This window comes from Phyllobates terribilis, unplaced genomic scaffold (genome assembly GCF_046119375.1).
Source record: "Phyllobates terribilis strain yellow unplaced genomic scaffold, ASM4611937v1 Scaffold_2__4_contigs__length_985480577, whole genome shotgun sequence".
Lineage (NCBI taxonomy): Eukaryota > Metazoa > Chordata > Amphibia > Anura > Dendrobatidae > Phyllobates > Phyllobates terribilis.
Genome location: NW_027362762.1, coordinates 862,319,778 through 862,339,176, shown reverse-complemented (window position 1 = coordinate 862,339,176; position 19,399 = coordinate 862,319,778). Strand labels below are relative to the sequence as shown.

The following is a 19,399-nucleotide window of genomic DNA, read 5'->3' as shown; positions in this document are numbered from 1 at the left end:
AGGGGAGGGAAGCAAAAAACAAAAGCACAAAAAAGAAGAATAGTCCAGTTCTGAAGAGTTAAAAGTACCAATAGAGACAGCTATATATTTGACTTCATCGTACACAAAAATGCTTGGCTAAGCCGAGAGTACACTGTTTATAAATCGGTGAAAAACGAGAAATCCGCAGCTTTCTCTTGAAATGAAACTGCCTGATCCTTCCCTCTCCTGATATCATCTGTTGGGAAAAGTAGAGAGGCCCCCGTTCACTTCACATGGCCACCACTCTGAACAATATTCACAGAAGCAACAACCTTTAATTGTTTTTGGAGTCCTAAAGGATCCCTGTGACACCAATGTGGCGCGGGGCGGTAGTCGTGGGTGAGGTACTCGTCTCTTAAGCCCCGGCACGTTACAGGATGGTCGGGGTCCTCGCTGGGTATGTGGACTAGTGCTCTGGACGTGCTACACCTGTGTAGGCCGCATGTTACAGATGACTCTGGTTGGCCAGGACCAGATATTGAGGACTTCAATGAGGGAGACCACCAGTCTAGAATAAACTATTTACTTAACGATAACTTTGCAGGAATTTTATAGTGGGCAAACATCTTTATGAATGTTTCCTTCAAAATATGGAGCATTTATTCAAACACAATTTCTATTCCTTCCTTTCTCGCTTGTTTCACTATCTACTTCAGCAAAGCACAACCCAGCCCTGCACTACAGTCCAGTTAGCAAGAGTCCTATTCTCAACCCGTCGTTCCACGTCGTCTTTGCCCTCTGGGGAACTATGTTGCCAGTATGGCTGGTACATAACTTCTCTGCTACTGATGCTCTGGAACTCCTGCCCAGGGCAGTCTCTTCACCTCACGTACTCTCTCCCGTCTTGGCCCATTACCTCTCAGTTATAAACTCTGGACCGTACCGCTAGGCGCTCTCTCCCAGGACCCGTCTCCGTTCGATCACTATCTTTCGGTCACTTCTCGGCTTCTTTCCACTAGGATCTCGATATCCTCTGTAACAATCTCCTCTCACATTAGGGACATCCACATCATGCGGCATTGCTCACTGACCAGACCTTAGGTCTGCTCTTTACGCACACTGGGCCCTATCTGACGTCCTGACCGGAAACGGTCTGTGTTCCTTCAGCTTAGCCCCTCCCACTCTGGGCTAGTCCCAACTGTTAACCTTAGCTCTCCCTACCTTCGAGCAACATACAACATTAACACCATTAACGCATGTCACAGTTCACATTACACAATACAACAGTACACTTGTTCACGGGGGAATGTGGGCAATATGTCCATCTCCTTACAACACCACAAGTAATACATACAAAGGCTGAATGACAAGTCAATATCCATTATTAAAGTAGCTAGAGAATGCATTAAGAGCAAAAGAAACAGATAGATTAGAGATCAAATATGCTATAAATGCTGGATAGCTGAAGAGGGCACCATCTGTGACTCACTCCTTTCGTAATGTGGGGGGTCATATGATCTTCATCTACTAATGACGCTTACTCTTATCTTTCTGTAATGCCCAATCCTCATTCGGACCTACTGATTTGTCTTAAAGGTGTTCTCCAGCACATTAATATGGATTACCTATCTGTAGAATAATTTTCACCTGCATGGAACAAACTGTAGTAACAGATAATGACACTGAAGAGCCAATGAGTCTTTTCATGGTTTTGCTCAGACCCCATTAGTTGCACAGCATGAAAGGTCCCCTCCTTGAGAGTCCTCAGTGGTTGATACCTTTTAATGGCTAGCTGAAAACATTGGTGACAAATAGCATAATTCAAGGTACTTTAAACTTTCAAGAAATTTTACAAAGTTTTTCATTTTATATAGTTCCAAAATGTCGGACATTTGATAATCTAGTATCAAGTTTCATTAAAGGGTTAGTCCTTTATCATACGGTTATGGCAAATCGCTAGTACACTGCTCAAAAAAATAAAGGGAACACTCAAATAACACATCCTAGATCTGAATGAATGAAATATTCTCATTGAATACTTTGTTCTGTACAAAGTTGAATGTGCTGACAACAAAATCACACAAAAATCATCAATGGAATTCAAATTTATTAACCAATGGAGGCCTGGATTTGGAGTCACCCCCAAAATTAAAGTGGAAAAACACACTACAGGCTGACCCAACTCTGATGTAATGTCCTTAAAACAAGTCAAAATGAGGCTCAGTATTGTGTGTGGCCTCCATGTGACGGTATGACCTCCCTACAACGCCTGGGCATGCTCCTGATGAGGTTGCGGATGATCTCCTGTGGGATCTCCTACCAGACCTGGACTAAAGCATCCGCCAACTCCTGGACAGTCTGTGGTGCAACGTGACGCTGGTGGATGGAGCGAGACATGATGTCCCAGATGTGCTCAATCGGATTCAGGTCTGGGGAAGGGGCGGGCCAGTCCATAGCTTCAATGCCTTCATCTTGCAGGAACTGCTGACACACTCCAGCCACATGAAGTCTGGCATTGTCCTGCATTAGGAGGAACCCAGGGCCAACCTCACCAGCATATGGTCTCACAAGGGGTCTGAGGAACTCACCTCGGTACCTAATAGCAGTCAGGCTACCTCTGGCGAGCACATGGAGGGCTGTGCAGCCCTCCAAAGAAATGTCACCCCACACCATTACTGACCCACTGCCAAACCGGTAATGCTGAAGGATGTTGAAGGCAGCAGATCGCTCTCCATGGCGTCTCCAGACTCTGTCAATCCTGGTGTTCTGTGGCAAATGCCAAGCGTCCTGCACGGTGTTGGGCTGTGAGCACAACCCCAGTCTGTGGACATCGGGCCCTCATACCACCCTCATGGATTCGGTTTCTAACCGTTTGTGCAGACACATGCACATTTGTGGCCTGCTGGAGGTCATTTTGCAGGGCTCTGGCAGTGCTCCTCTTGTTCCTCCTTGCACAAAGGCGGAGGTAGCGGTCCTGCTACTGGGTTGTTGCCCTCCTACGGCCCCCTCCACGTCTCCTGGTGTACTGGCCTGTCTCCTGGTAGCACCTCCAGCCTCTGGACACTACGCTGACAGACACAGCAAACCTTCTTGTTACAGCTTGCATTGATGTGCTCTGTGCTATCCTGGATGAGCTGCACTACCTGAGCAACTTCCGTGGGTTGTAGAGTCAGTCTCATGCTACCACGAGTGTGAAAGCACAACCAACATTCAAAAGTGACCAAAACTTCAGCCAGAAAGCATTGGTACTGAGATGTGGTCTGTGGTACCCACCTGCAGAACCACTCCTTTATTGAGTGTGACTTGATAATTGCCAATAATTTCCATCTATTGTCTATTCCATTTGCACAACAGCATGTGAAATTGACTGTCAATCAGTGTTGCTTCCTAAGTGGACAGTTTGATTTCACAGAAGTTTGATTTACTTGGAGTTATATTCTGTTGTTTAAGTGTTCCCTTTATTTTTTTGAGCAGTGTATATACTGTACAACCACTTTATTTTTAGGATCATAAAGGATTCCTAGAGGTTGGACCCCCACCAATATAAAATGATATTGTGCCACAGAATCAGCCACTTCAATCTCAGGATCATGGGTGTCCCAGAGGGCAGACCCCCTCACATCATAAAGTTACAGCACATCTTAGCGACACAACATCAATTTATGTCATGAAAATACCCCTTTAATGCCCTGATCTTCGTATGTTCTAGATTTTGAGTGTGGCCACATGACTGATCACACTAAAAACAGAGCTATGAAATGAAATAACTAAAAGGATCCCATGCAGAACACTGTGCTATGGCTGAACTATCTGAAACAATAACACAAAACTGCAAAATTGCAATTTTTAAAAATGATGCTGATTCTGACTGTTCATTTAGTCCAGTTTGTTTGCACAGCTAATTGTAGACTTATCTGTACTTTGGACAAAGATTTCCTCATTATTTGTATAGAGAAAATGATAATTATGATGAAAAAAAATGATAATTAAAAAAATAGTCAAATACCATTGCTGGTGCCTTATGGTTCCACAATTAAGACCAACGAGGAGACAGGGAAACGAGGCTGTATATTTTAAGAGACAAACCCTACCACAACAAACACATGGCAGACCCTGCCGTCTCTACCGGGATTACCATATCATGTACTATGTTTACGACTGCAGCTACAAATCCTGTCCCCAAGACGTCGGCCTGTCTATCTACCATAACTGGAGAGAGAAAAATGATCCAAAGAAGGAAGGAAAGCATAACACTATGTGCTGAAAGGAGGCAAAATAACAAATGGCAGAATAAAACTTAGTGTACGATGACCAGACCGACAGCAGATCAGGGGCGGACCTACCGTCTGTGCAGCCGGTTCATTGAACGGGGGCCCCGAGGGAGAGGGGGCCCCTCCAGCCTCCAGCAGGGCCGCCATCAGGGCATGACTGCCCTGACTCCAGCATGGGGCCCAGGCTGTCGGGGCCCCCGTCTTGTGCGTCTCCTCATGGGGCCCCCCCGCAGGACCCCCCAGCCGTCACATGACCGGAGATGTCCCTGCGCTCAGCATGGGCCCCCGGCCCCATGCTGAGCGCAGGACATCTCCAGTCATGTGACGGCGCCGGCACAATACTTACCCCTCCCCGTGCCTCCGCAGCATCTTCCGCGTCCTCTGACAGTGACGTCTCAGGTCAGAGGGCACGGTGATATGTTTATACCGCGCGCGATCTCTCCTGAGCTGTCACAGCGGGAAGACGCGGGCGACGCTGTGGAGTCCGGATCAGCATCAGGTAAGAAGTGAGGTGAGTATTTGATTTTTTTTTTTTTATGTATGGGGGCATGGGGCATTATATGGTGGGGGGAGAGTGGGTGTGATGTCCTGCATGGGGCATTATATGGTGGGGGTGACATACCGCATGGGGCATTATATGGTGGGGGGAGAGTGGGTGTGACGTCCTGCATGGGGCATTATATGGGGGGGGGTGACATACTGCATGGGGCATTATATGGGGGGGGTGACAAACCGCATGGGGCATTATATGGGGTGTGTGTGACATACTGTATGGGGCATTATATGGGGGGGGGTGACATACCGCATGGGGCATTATATGGTGGGGGGAGAGTGGGCGTGACATCCTGCATGGGGCATTATAAGAGGGGAAGGGGGGAAGTGACATACTGCATGGGGCATTATAAGAGGGGAAGTGACATCCTGCATGGGACATTATAAGAGGGGGAGGGGGGAATTGACATCCTGCATGGGGCATTATAAGAGGGGAAGTGACATCCTGCATGGGGCATTATAAGAGGGGGAGGGGGGAAGTGACATCCAGCATGGGGCATTATAAGAGGGGAAGGGGGGAATTGACATCCTGCATGGGGCATTATAAGGAGGGTGTGTGTGTGACATACTGCATGGGGCATTATAAGGAGGGTGTGTGTGTGACATACTGCATGGGGCATTATAAGGAGGGTGTGTGTGTGACCTCCTGCATGGGGCATTATAAGGGAGGGGGTGGTCTGACATACTGCATGGGGCATTGAAAAGGGAGGGGGTGGTCTGACATACTGCATGGGGCATTGAAAAGGGGGGAAGTGACATCCTGCAAGGGGCATTATATGGGGGGGAGGTGACATCCTGCATGGGGCATTTTATGGGGGGTAGAGGTGACATCCTGCATAGGGCATTAAAAGGGGGGTATCATCCTGCATGAGGCATTATAAGGGGGGGAACAGGACCAGTATCATGTATGGAGCATTATATGGGGACCAGTATCCTGTATGGAGCATTATAAGGGGGTCAGTATCCTGTATAGAGCATTATATGGAGCCCATAATACTGTATGGAGGACTATACTGTCCGGTCTGCACTGTGCGCTGTGAGGATTCGCCGGTTTCTGAGCTATTGTAGAATTTACAATAGATATCGCTCATGTCATGTAGTAAGTGAAATCCTTGGCCTTGTACTATATATATATATTTCTCTGTGGTATCTGTGCATCATGAATCATGGTATGTGTTAAAGGGGCCACTGAAACTCTGTCGCCCAGGACCCACAAAAACCTGGAGCCATCCCTGGGGGTAAGTATAACAAGTTTTATTTTTTTTAAATACAATTAATTAACTAGGAGTGGGGGGAATCAGAGATGCACGGGGGGGGGGGGGGGGCCCTTCATGCCCCCTATAAAGGGCAGGGGGGGGGCCCCCCAAAGATTCTTGCACAGGGGCCCACTACAGTCTGTGTCCGCCCCTGCAGCAGATGACACCAACTTTTGCCGAGCTGGACACCTTACATGGAGCAAATTGGTAAAGTGAATAACTATGGGTTGCTTCTTAGGCTTTTGGACGTCAGATGAGAGAATTATGGGCCAGAATGGTGAGCCACTCGCAATTTGAGACTCTCACGCTTGTGAACATATTCAGCGATTGGACATTCATTTGCTGCAAGCTGCAGTCTTACAGGACCTTGTCTGATGTTTTTTCCATTGAACACAAAAAGAAAATAGCAATTAAAAACCAAGACTACTATCATAGCGGAAGGACTATAGGTGCAACTTATACGAAACTGGAAGACCTAAAAATCCCGGAGTACAAGGACTGATCAAAAGAGCCAAGGGAATATTAATTATTATTATGAAATGTATTATTGGCAGAACAGTCATTTAATTTAACACACATGGAAAAACCTGGAAAGTCAGCTTCTGCCCAGAGTAAAATTTTTCACCCACCTCTCGTTGAGTTATAGCCTATACAGTGTCCTTGGTGGGTCATCACTAGTGTTGAGCGAATTTGTTTGGCATTTCAAATTCGGGTTTGTGTTTGGGTTCCGGCTTGTTCGCGCCAAAAAAATCGGCTGCACCCACGAACATCCCTGATTTGCGTGCGTGAAAGTGTGGCAAATCAGGGATGTTTGTGGACAGAGCCGATTTTTTGGCGCGAACAAGCCAGAACCCCAAACATGAACCCGACTTTGAAATGCCGAACAAATTCGCTCAACACTAGTCATCGCAACCTCTGCACAGGGTAAAAGCATGCAGGAGCGACCAGAAAGGATATACCCTTTGATCTTCTAAATAGCAGGAACTAAGTAGGTGACATTTTAACGTTTTTTCCACGTTGGTTGAAAAGTTCTTAATTGCTGTGTACTGCAGTGTTCTACAACTATCTAGCATACTTTTTCAGCTGAGAAGCGTATACAATGGTGTCTAGTCTCAACTTTTGCCCTTTTATTCAGGTGACCCCACAACAATTTGGGCAGATCCTAAAGACATGCCATAAATATTTGACCAAGGAAATACCCCTCTGAGGATAAGTCATAGTGTTTTAAAAAGTAACACAAAATGTATTTACGTACATAAATGCTAGTAATATTAATGTATCATAAAATACACTTATGTAGCATAAAACATATAACAAGAATGGATTAACAGAAGCGCAAACACAGAGCAGGTAATGCATATAGCCAGGAGTGTGACTATGACCTGTGTCTAAATCAGTCACATTCATGTGCGACCAATATCTCCGATGTCAATATATCACATTCTGCCATGCTGGCATTTATACTAAAACCATATCGTGTATATTATTGGATTGTACAACACTAATACTAGAATCAAAAAGAAAATAGCACAAGAGAAAACACAACAGTGATTGTACATACAACAATAAATAGTAATCATGGCCAATTCTACCAATTATGGTTCATATTCTCTGCACGGGCTGTATCCAGATTCCAGGGTCTATCTTCTATATTACACATGTGTTGGAGGAGTGCATTGCCTACTAGGTACCAGCACCTCCACCCCTTGCATTTTGCTGGATATGTGGCACCATACTAATTGGAATGGGGATTAAAGGGGTTGTCCGGGACTTTAACACTGATGGCCTATACTTCGGATAGATCATCAGTGTTCCTGTTGTCGGCAGTGGTCAGAACTGCACAGCTCCATTGATGGAATAGTGGCTGTGGTCAGGTACTGCACAAACCCTCCCTATTAATTTGAATAGGTGGCAGATGTGCAGTACCTGGCCCGGCCACTATACAGTTGACCAAGCTGTGCAGCTCCATAACTGACCAGTTCCGGCCACCACAGAAACCAAGAACAGCTGATTGGCGGGGGTACCGTATGTTGCACTCCCACCGAACAATGTTAAAGCTCCTATAAAAGGGAATTCTTTTATTCTTAATGTCAGGAAAGCAAGGGAGTCATTCCTGGGCGTTTTTAATAAAATTAAAGCTTATATTTAATACGTTTAGACTTGACTTAAACCGGATTTCCTAATAAAATGTTAGATTTTAAAGGAGCTATTCTAACAATAAAATTATATTAGAAAATTGCTCCAATATCTAATTTACATTTTTTGTATATTGAGGCTACAGTGTCCATATATGCACTATTGGCGTTCATAACAATCAAAGGGTTTTATATACAGTATATATGGTAAAAAAGAGTGATCAGTGATGATCTGACTTATGGAGCTCCAACCATTTCAGAGAACATACTGAAGAATCTTCCACAGAGTAAAAATATAAATGGTAAAAAGTATAAACGCTAAAATCAGTGGTATCCTGACCTGCTCCCACGCACGTCTTCCAGTTCCCGGTGAAGATGAGCATTCCTTTCTTCCTCTTCCTGCAACCTCCTTTTCACAGCGCGCAATTCTTGCTGAGCTTCACATTTTATGTCATTTGCTACGACCACTGCGGTCTGCAGGTCTGCTTGGAACCGCTTCCATTCTTCAGCATCTTCCTATGATGGAATAACCCAACAATTATCACTTTCACTATCAAACTTGGCACTACTGACTTTTGAAAACTAGAGAACAGCACAGCATTTTATTTAAAGAGGAACTTTCGCAATGTTTAGCATGTTAAAGGGGCCACATCATAGGATAGTGGCTGCAGAGCTTAATAAAGCATTTTTTTATTTTTTAAATTCTTATCTCCTTTGTGGAGATATTAGCTTATAAAATTTAGGTTAGAATTTATGATAATTGACAATTGAAAAAAGCCTTGGACAGGCTGAAACGTTTTTTGAGTTGTGGAATAAAAAAATTAACCAACATGTGAGTGCTTGCTTTTCCTAGAATTTATGATAAGTCCAAGGGGGCGTTACCAGAGATTCTTTTCTGGGGGGTGTGTACTTCGCCCCCTGTATGTCACTGACCAATCGTAAGCAGTAGGCGTCATCCTGGGGAAAGAAGAAGACGCCCCCAGAAAATCAGAAGAACATGCCTTATCCTGTGAGATGTAATGGTGGAAAGCCCTGCTCTTAGCACAATCTGTATAGTATAGACAAGAACTAAGTGTGATTACAAACAGCTTTCATCTCATGGCAGTCAGTATGGGGGGAGGAGGATACAGCTCAATTGAGTGTGATTACAAAAACCTCTGCAGCTCTCTTCTCATTGTGCGTTTCCCCCATACTGACTGCAATAGATGAAAGTAGTTTGTAATCACACTCAGCTCTGCTCTATACTACACAGGTGGTGCAGAGATCAGGGCTGAGTGCAGGGCTGTCTATCATAACATCTCAAAGGATAAGGCATGTTCTTCTGACTTTCTGGGGGGCATGTTCTTTTCTCCCCTGTATGCTGATTGCTTATGACTGACTGGTCAACATCATGCAAGGGAAAAATAACTTGCCCTCCAAAGAAGAATCTGTGGTAAGGCCTGTTGGGTTGATCATAAATTCTAACCTACACTTTACAAGTTAACATTTCCATGACGGACAGGAGAAATTCAAAAATAAAAATTATGTTTTATCCATTTCTGGTGTGGTCAGAATAACAAGCTAAGGGTCGGTTCACATGACTGTACTTTCAGTCCAAGTGATATCCATGAAAAAATAGACAGCAGTCAGACCAATATTATTCAATGAGGCAGTATAGGGGATTAAGTTTTTTTTTCAATGATGGAATCAGAGTGTGAAAAAACAGTGGGTAAAATACGTATTTGCGTAATTTGCAAGTTTTCCAACCTACAAAGAATGGAGAGGTCTGTAATTTTTATCATAGGCACACTTCAACTGTGAGAGACAGAATCTAAAAAGAAAAAAAATAAAATCACATTGTATGACTTTTAAACAATTAAATTGCATTTTCTTGCATGAAATAAGTTTTTGGTCTCCTACCAACCAGCAAGAATTCTGGCTCTCACAGACCTGTTAATTTTTCTTTAAGAAGCCCTCCTACTCTGCACTCATTACCTGTATTAATTGCACCTGTTTGAACTTGTTACCTGTATAAAAGACACCTGTCCACACACTGAATCAATCACACTCCAACCTATCCACCATGGCCAAGACCAAAGAGCTGTCCAAAGACACCAGGGACAAAATTGTAGACCAGCACAATGCTGGGATGGGCTACAGGGCAATAGGCAAGCAGCTTGGTTAGAAGGGAATAACTGTTGCCACAATTATTAGAAAATGGAAGAAACACAAGATGATTGTCAATCTTCCTCGGTCTGGGGCTCCATCAAAGATCTCACTTCGTGGGGTGAGGATGATTCTGAGAACAGTCAGGAATCAGCTCAGAACTACACGGTAGGACCTGGTAAATGACCTGAAGAGAGCTGGGACCACAGTCTCAGACATTACCGTTAGTAACACTCTACACCGTCATGGATTAAAATCCTGCAGGGCACGCAAGGTCCCCCTGCTCATGCTAGCACATGTCCAGGACCGTTTGAAGTTCACTAATGACCATCTCGATGATCCAAAGGAGGCATGGGAGAAGGTCATATGATCAGATGAGACCAAAATAGAACTTTCTGGTATCAACTCCACTTCCTCGTGTTTGGAGGAAGAAGGATGAGTACAACCCTAAGAACACCTTCCCAACTGTGAAGCATGGTGGGGGAAACATCATACTTTGGTGGTGCTTTTCTGCAAAGGGGACAGATCAACTGCACCATACTGAAGGGAGGATGGATGGGATCATATATTGCAAGATTTTGGCTAACAAACTCCTTTCATCAGTAAGAGCATTGAAGATGGGTCGTGGCTGAGTCTTCCAGCATGGCAATGACCTGAAACACACAGCCAGGGCAACTAAGGAGTGGCTCTGTAAGAAGCATTTCAAGGTCCTGGAGTGGCCAAGCCAGTTTCCAGACCTGAACCCAATAAAAAAATCTTTTGATGGAGCGGAAACTCAATATTGCCCAGCAACAGACCCGAAACCTGAAAGATCTGGAGAAGATCTGTATGGAGGAGTGGGCCAAAATCCCTGCTGCAGTGTGTGAAAACTTGGTCAAGAACGACAGGAAAACATCTGACCGAGGTAATTGGAAACAAAGGTTTCTGTACCAAATATTAAGTTCTATTTTTCTATTGTATCAAATTTAATTTCATGCAATAAAATGCTAATTAATTCTGTAAAAAAATCAAACAATGTGATTTTCTGGTTTTTATTTTTAGGTTCTGTCTTCCACAGGTGAAGTGACCTATGATAAAAATTACAGACCTCTCCGTTCTTTGTAGGTGGGAAAACTTGCAAAATCAGCAGAGTATGAAATACTTATTTTCCCCACTGTACGAAAAGGCTATTAGAGGCTGGCCTTGCATCAAGAAGAGCAGCAGAGAAACCACTTCTCTTTAAGTAAACCTCAAGGACAGATTGACATTCTGTAGAATGTACAGGGATTGGGCTGCAAAGGAGTTGGGTAAAGTTATTTTCTCTGATGAAGCCGCCTTCAGACTGTTTGGGACATCTGGAAGAATGACTGTGAAGAAAAGGTGAGCGCTACCATGAGTCATACCAACAGTAAAGACTCCTCAGACCACTCATGTGTGGTTACTTTTCATCCATGGAGGGGGCTCACTCATAATTTTGCCTAAGAACACTGCTATGAATAAAGAATGGGATCTAAACCTCCTCCAAGAGCAACTTCTCCTCATGATCAAGGAGCAACTTTGTGATGGACATTGCTTTTTCCAGCATGATGGAGACCATATCACACGGGAAGATTGATAACTAAGTGAATCAGTGAACAAAACTTTGAAATTTTGCGTCCATGGCCAGGAAGCTCCCCAGATCTCAATTCCATTGACAACCTGTGGTCAATTTTCAAAAAGGGGGTGTACAAAAAAAAACAAAAAAAACACAGAAATTGTGATAAACTCCAAGCACTGAATAGACAAGAATGTGCGGTCATCAGTCAGGATCTGGCCCAGAAGTTGATATCCAGCTGTCAGAGCGAAGGGCAGAAGTCTTGAAGAATAAATTAACACGGTGAATATTGAGTTTTTGCATAAACCTGATATATTGACAATAAAAGTTAAAAAAAACGTATGAAATGTTTATAATTGTACATAAGTAACCATAAAACATCCGACTAAAAGATCTAAAAACACTGAAGCAACAGAAAGTGTGAAAAACAAAATTTGTGTCAGTCTCAGACCTTTGGTCTATGACTGCATGATATGACCATTATACAGACTCTTGTCTATTCCAGAATGGAAACTACATCATAAAACGGTCTTAATCAGTTCAGATTTTAGGCACAGACAAATTAAATTAATGTCCAAAACAGATCTGTGGCATCACTGAGTTAAAAGGAGGCTGAATTAATTACCGCATAATAATCAATGTTTGCATCCATTATGCAATGGATCCATTTTGGACATTAATTATGTTTGTCTGAAGAAGCAGATCTGACAAATGGAATGGCCGAATGTAGGTGTGAATATAAGGAAGACATACTTGAGAATACACTAATTTCATCATTTCATTTCTCTAGCAAATGTTCTATTAAGGTGTGTTCTGAATACCTGCATGTCCTTGCACATTAAAGCAATATTTATAAAAGCACCAACATATTCTGTAGCATCATCATTTAAACATAAAAATGTATTATGCGTACCAACAAAACACATAGAAAATATCCTAATAAAGCTTTCAATATTCAAAATCAAAAAAGTTTCTACATCTGATAAAAATTTTACCTTCATTTGCTTATTGAGGAGCTTTAGTTGTCTTTCCAAATCTTGTTTTTGTTCCTCCAGTTTATCCACTTTATCTAAATGAGAAAAACACAGATCTCAATTCCAGTGTGATGCTTGATATATAGAATGAGGTAATTCAATGCTGTCGCCACAAGGTGGTGCTCTTTCCCCACTATAATGGGATATAACCAGTGAAAAGTAAAGTAAATCTGCACCCTATGACAATCACATGTAAGGAGAGTGAGCAACATCTGATAATGTCCCATATCTTGCATCATCATATACAAAATTAATTATACATTTTATTATGAAGCATTACATCAGTGCTATAACAATGTTATACAACCCCTGGTAAAAATTATGGAATCGCCAGGCTCCGAGGATGTTCATTCAGTTGTTTAATGTTGTTGAAAAAAAGCAGATCACAGACATGGGACAAAACTAAAGTCATTTCAAATGGCAACTTTATGGCTTTAAAAAACACTAAAAGAAATCAAGATAAAAAATGTGGTACTCAGTAAGGGTAATTTTTTTCAGACCAAACAGAGGGAAAAAATTATGCAATCACTCAATTCTGAGGAAAAAATTATGGAATCATGAAAAACAAACACACAAAAGAAAACTCCAATACATCACTGGTATTTTGTTCCACCACTTCTGGCTTTAATATCAGCTTGCAGTCTCTGAGGCATGGACTTAATGAATGACAAACAGTACTCTTCATCAATCTGGCTCCAACTTTCTCTGATTGCTGTTGCCAGATCAGCTTTGCAGGTTGGAGCCTTGTCATGGACCATTTTCTTCAACTTCCACCAAAGATTTTCAATTGGATTGAGATCCGGACTATTTGCAGGCCATGACATTGACCTTATGTGTCTTCTTTCAAGGAATGTTTTCACAGTTTTTGCTCTATGGCAGGATGCATTATCATCTTGAAAAATGATGTCATCATCCCCAAACATCCTTTCAATTGATGGGATAAGAAAACTGTCCAAAATATCAATGTAAACTTGGGCATTTATTGAAGATGTAATGTCAGCCATCTCCCCAGTGCCTTTACCTGACATGCAGCCTCATATCATCAATGACTGTGGAAATTTACATGTTCTCTTCATGCAGACATCTTTATAAATCTCATTGGAACGGCACCAAACAAAAGTTCCAGCATCATCACCTTGCCCAATGCAGATTCGCGATTCATCACTGAATATGACTTTCATCCAGTCATCCACAGTCCACGATTGCTTTTCCTCAGCCCATTGTAACCTTGTTTTTTTCTGTTTAGGTGTTAATGATGGCTTATGTTTAGCTTTTCTGTATGTAAATCCCATTTCCTTTAGGCGGTTTCTTACAGTTCGGTCACAGACATTGACTCCAGTTTCCTCCCATTCGTTCCTCATTTGTTTTGTTGTGCATTTCCTGTTTTGGAGACATATTGCTTTAAGTTTCCGGTCTTGACGCTTTGATGTCTTCCTTGGTCTACCAGTATGTTTGCCTTTAACAATCTTCACATGTTGTTTGCATTTGGTCCAGATTTTAGACACAGCTGACTATGAACAACCAACATCTTTTGCAACATTGCGTGATGATTTACCTTCTTTTAAGAGATTGATAATCCTCTCCTTTGTTTCAATTGACATCTCTCATGTTGGAGCCATGATTCATGTCAGCCCACTTGGTGCAACAGCTCTCCAAGGTGTGATCACTCCTTTTTAGATGCAGACTAACGAGTAGATCTAATTTGATGCAGGTGTTAGTTTTGGAAATGAAAATTTACAGGATGATTCCATAATTTTTTCCTCAGAATTGAGTGATTCCATAATTTTTTCCCTCTGCTTGGTCTGAAAAAAATTACCCTTACTGAGTACCACATTTTTTATCTTAATTTCTTTTAGTGTTTCTTAAAGCCCTAAAGTTGCCATTTGAAATGACTTTAGTTTTGTGCCATGTCTGTGATCTGCTTTTTTTCAACAACATTAACCCTAGAACGCATACCTGGGGCCTCGCAGGCCCGCCCTGTTAATTGTTTTTTATTTTCTGCAAGATTTCTTTAGTTACAATTTTGAAACTCTAGGTATTCCTCAGGTATATAGTTGTTTGTCATTTCCAGTTGGTCATTTATTTATTATTTGCACACGGGCCTAAAAGGCCCCAGGTATGTAAAAATGTAGATTTTTATGGTCATGCGTTCTAGGGTTAAACAACTGAATGAACATCCTCTGAGCCCGGTGATTCCATAATTTTTGCCAGGGGTTGTATATAGTCCAGAGCTAGAATTTAAGGTGTCACTACCATATTACACAATACAACTCATGATCCAGATCACCCCGACTCTTTATTTTGCAATTACAAGGAAATTTCCATTATAGCAAAACTCTGCTATCCTCCATAACAGTATTCTCTTGAATCACATGCCAAATCTCTTTCTTCAATCATTTTTGTCCATTTGCACTCAGCAATTATTAGTACCATTGTGTTTGGATTGGTTTAGTTGGCATCGAATAAATAATATATTCCTATCTTATCGGCTGCTCACATATTTTCTATTTTCTGTGATTTTCACATGATGGCCCCACAAGACTGATGAATGTATAAATGGAACTTTATGTTCAAAGTAGAAAGAAATACCCCCCAAAAAAGGATGAAAAATACAAGCTCCTGTTTTTCTTTGAAAACTGCTTCATGCAAGCGTGAAAATCATATCAACATCATTTTTTGTGCGCTTTGATGCTGCAGAATTAAAAAGTTAATGGATTTTGGATTTTCTTTTCAAAGTCTCCAAGGACTTTCACATAAAAGAAGAAAAACATTTAACATCAAGGCTCTTATCGAGTTTCCTTCGGTTCCATGGTTAAAAAGAAAAAGTAGTAAGAAGAAGGAGAAAAAGAAGAAATAGAAGAAAAAGAAAATTAAGAAAAAAAGAAGAAAGAAAATGAAGAAAAAGAAGAAGAAAAAGAAGAAAAAGAAGAAGAAAAAGAAGGATGCGCTTTCTAGTTTAGTAACGTGCATAGCAATCTAAAGCGTTCTGTAGTTTAAACTATTAATGACATGACACTAGGATATGGCATCAATATAAGATCTGTGGGGGTCCAGCAGCTAGGAACCCAACTGTGCTGTTCTCATCTCCATTCTGGTAATTGTGGTACGACTACGGTATCACCCAACGCACACAAAAATAATGGCACATTGTCTAGTAAAATGTGAAGAGACACAGTGCTCCACTGAACATCAATTATCTTCAGGCACATCAGCAGGTCATAGAAGTTGATGACATATTATTGGCATATCCTAGCAGTGCTGACATTATACGACGTCTGTACTCTTTCTTATGTGTGGACTGCTGATCCGCCTCTAAAATTTTACGTAATAAAGAGTATGCAGCAAATCCAACTGAACTTCTTCCCAACGAACGTCCTCTACTTACATATCCCAATGAATACCATATTGGCATATACTTATGAATACTACATAGCACCAATACACAGCGTCATACTCCACTCCTTGAGGAAGCCAGGTTTCGGCGATACGCATGGTACCACAGTTTCCCACACAGGGAACCTATTTTCCTATACCCTGGTTTTGGTATTTACTTGATCTATTTCTTGCTCTTGGGAGCCTTCCTTTACATTTATTGGCTATCAAAATGTACCGAATATTGGATGCTGCATTATTACATTAGATATTTAAAGCTTCTTTGAACCTCTTTCCAACCAATAATATATATATTCTTTAGATTTGTAACAATCAGCATCTTACATATCCTGCGTAATTGACCATTTTTTTTGATTAGAGAAGTCATGTAGCTTTGTATCTACCAGTCATGTTGGTTGGTTTCTTACAAATAATTATTATATTGCCTTGTGAGTGTGTCCCGATCACCATTTTTGGGCTGGGACTGTTCTGCCATTGTGGCACTTTCGTCCGTGCTTGTTTTTATTTCTTTGGTGTTATTTATGTACACTTTTTTATGGATTTCCAATAAAATGAAAGTTTTTCAATCAGGATGTACCTTCTTTTTCATAGTTTATCTTTCCTTTTTCATAATTGTAGCTGTTTTATCACTATGCAGTGTGCGTCCTTTACTATTTTTGTGGCGCCCACTTAAGCATTATTCCCGTATTCCAATGATGGGACACATAGCACCTCCTGCTGATACATCATCTATGTGTGTCCTCTTTATTTTAGCATCCAATTATCTGTAAATTCTGATACACAAGCAAAAAAATAATTCTGAGTCTCGTAAAAATGTCAGATTTTATGTTCCTATTACATTATGGATTGCCCCTTACACGTTAATTTCATCTCCTTTTCTATGACTGTCTGCTTATCCAGCAAGCGTCTGGTCCCAATTAAGTTGGATAAAAGGAAGTTTACTAAGGCGGTTTGCATTTTGGTAATATTAGTGTTAACTATCATTATTGCGTTGCATCCTTTCCTTAAACACAATCATGTTAGATTGCAAACGTTGTTCTAGTGGTTACTGCCTTGAGCTATATAATGGCCAGTATATGTTATATATTCTGGAGCGTCATGTTATGTGGAGGCACAGTCCTACCCATAAATCACGGGTGTACTCTCGCCCCCTTCCATGTCTGGATTTCCCAGGTTTCCTTTGAGATTGCCCTGCCCTCTGACACACCACACAGAGTTGACCTCTATTGCTATATTATCTAATCACAACCAGCTTCCTGCCTGGAAAAGGACAAAGTCAGCGGGAGTTGTGTGTTCAATCACTTTTTACAGATTATAGCACTGGACAGGGGGGCAGGGAAGGGAAACAAGACCACCGAAGCCCCTCAAGGATAAGAACTAGAACAGGCAGAACTCTAGGGGATCTAGTCTGGCACAGACATGGGTACAGCAATTTCCAAACAGCCAAAGGGTCCTTTTGATCCATATGAGAAGACAAATACTATTATAGATCAGTGATAGTTGGGGGATCTGTAGGAGATTGGGTCTCACAAGCTTCAGGTTACACCACGCGGCACAGGGTATAGTGGAACATTTACTATAGTAATGGGTCACGAGTATAGACCATGTCCTGGTAATTTGGTGTCCAGACCGGTCATACAAGATTTCTTACGTGCCACAAAATAATATTCTTAAAAAATTGTCACCCCTAGTAGCACTCTGAAAAGAAGATTAACAGGTTTTACATGTGATAGTATGGATATATGACCTGCTTTAAAAGGTGTATTCCCATCTCCAAGATCCTATCCCAATATGTAGAAGGTGTAATAATAATAATATTATTAATAATAATAATAATAATATTAAATACCTCCAATTAGAAATGTAGTATAGTTCTTCTGATTCGCTAGGTCACTTACCCCATGCGCAGGGCATTGCAGTAGCTTAGGAATCCATGGTTGCTACCACTAACAGCTAACTGCAGTAGCTTAGATATCCATGCTTACAACCACTCATATAGTGACAATTAGCTGTTAGTGGTAGTATCCATGGATACCTAAGCTACATAAATGCCCTGCACATGGGGTAAGTGACATAGCAAATCAGAAGAACTGTACTTCATTTCTAATTGGAGGTATTTACTATTATTATTACACCTACTAAATATTGGGATAGGATCTTGGAGAAGGTAAACTCACTTGCTTCATGCAGTCCAAACCTCAAGCAACATGAATCAGAGCTTCGCTGCACAATTGCAGCCAGGTATGGTTTACTCTGAAATGCTATGTCTCAATTTATCAAGACCAGCAAGTTTCTCGCCGGTCTTGGTGAAGGGCATGCTGGAGTCAGACGCCCCTAAATCATTAAGAGGTGTGTAACACAGGTGCCGGAATGCAACGCACAGAGACACAAGGCAGGAACAGCCCGGGATTGATATAACCACTTTATATGTATAACAACTATTATGTAATGGGATTTGTAACAGTGATAATAAACTGCAACTTGGAATGACAATCAGAAATATCTTTCAGTGAATAACGGTAAAGTTATTTGCAAAAGTGTGATGAACCCAGTCGTGGGAGTCACCACATGAGTTCTCTTTATATGGCCTTAGCGGGGGTCACCGTTTATTCCCGCTAGGCCACAAGTCTCTTCTGGATAAAGTCTATCAGATCCCATTTAGCCTCCCATGCACCAACAGGCCCCCACCCAACCTGAGATCCTAATCCCAACTGTCTCCAGTTCCATAGGTGAGAGTTGGAAGTGACGGCCCTGTTCACTTGCGCGATTCCTCTGCGGTTGCTGGCACGTCTCTCAGGTCTCAGTTCCATCTCAGCTATTCTCGGCTTCACCGGCAACGGTAGTCCCTCACGCTTGATGTAAGTAGATACAGACCTTGGGCCTTGACAGGTGGCATTGGGTCCCGGGAGCTTACTCAGTGTTCAGCGCAGGTCCTGACTCTGACCAACATGTGCAGAGCTCAGGGTGCTTCTATAAGGGGTCCGGGGCTTTTCAGGCAGTATCCAGCTCTGGTGCAGTGCAGGCCTCCGGGTGAGGCCTGTCACACTGGGCTCTGCGGTCCCTCTGGAGCATGTCTGCT

At 42.1% G+C, this 19,399-nt stretch overlaps 1 protein-coding gene across 8 annotated transcripts in view; it reads right to left on the bottom strand.

Moving 5' to 3' along the window:
* The window catches only part of SPECC1 (sperm antigen with calponin homology and coiled-coil domains 1), a 519,798-nt gene that overhangs the window by 180,655 nt on the left and 319,744 nt on the right, over nt 1-19,399 (bottom strand). For all 8 annotated transcript variants that reach the window (XM_073667990.1, XM_073667989.1, XM_073667993.1 and 5 more), the window contains 2 exons: nt 12,889-12,962; nt 8,516-8,691 (listed from right to left, as the gene is read on the bottom strand). In XM_073667990.1, the coding sequence (XP_073524091.1) occupies nt 8,516-8,691; nt 12,889-12,962 (250 nt within the window). The remainder of the gene's footprint in view (nt 1-8,515; nt 8,692-12,888; nt 12,963-19,399) is intronic.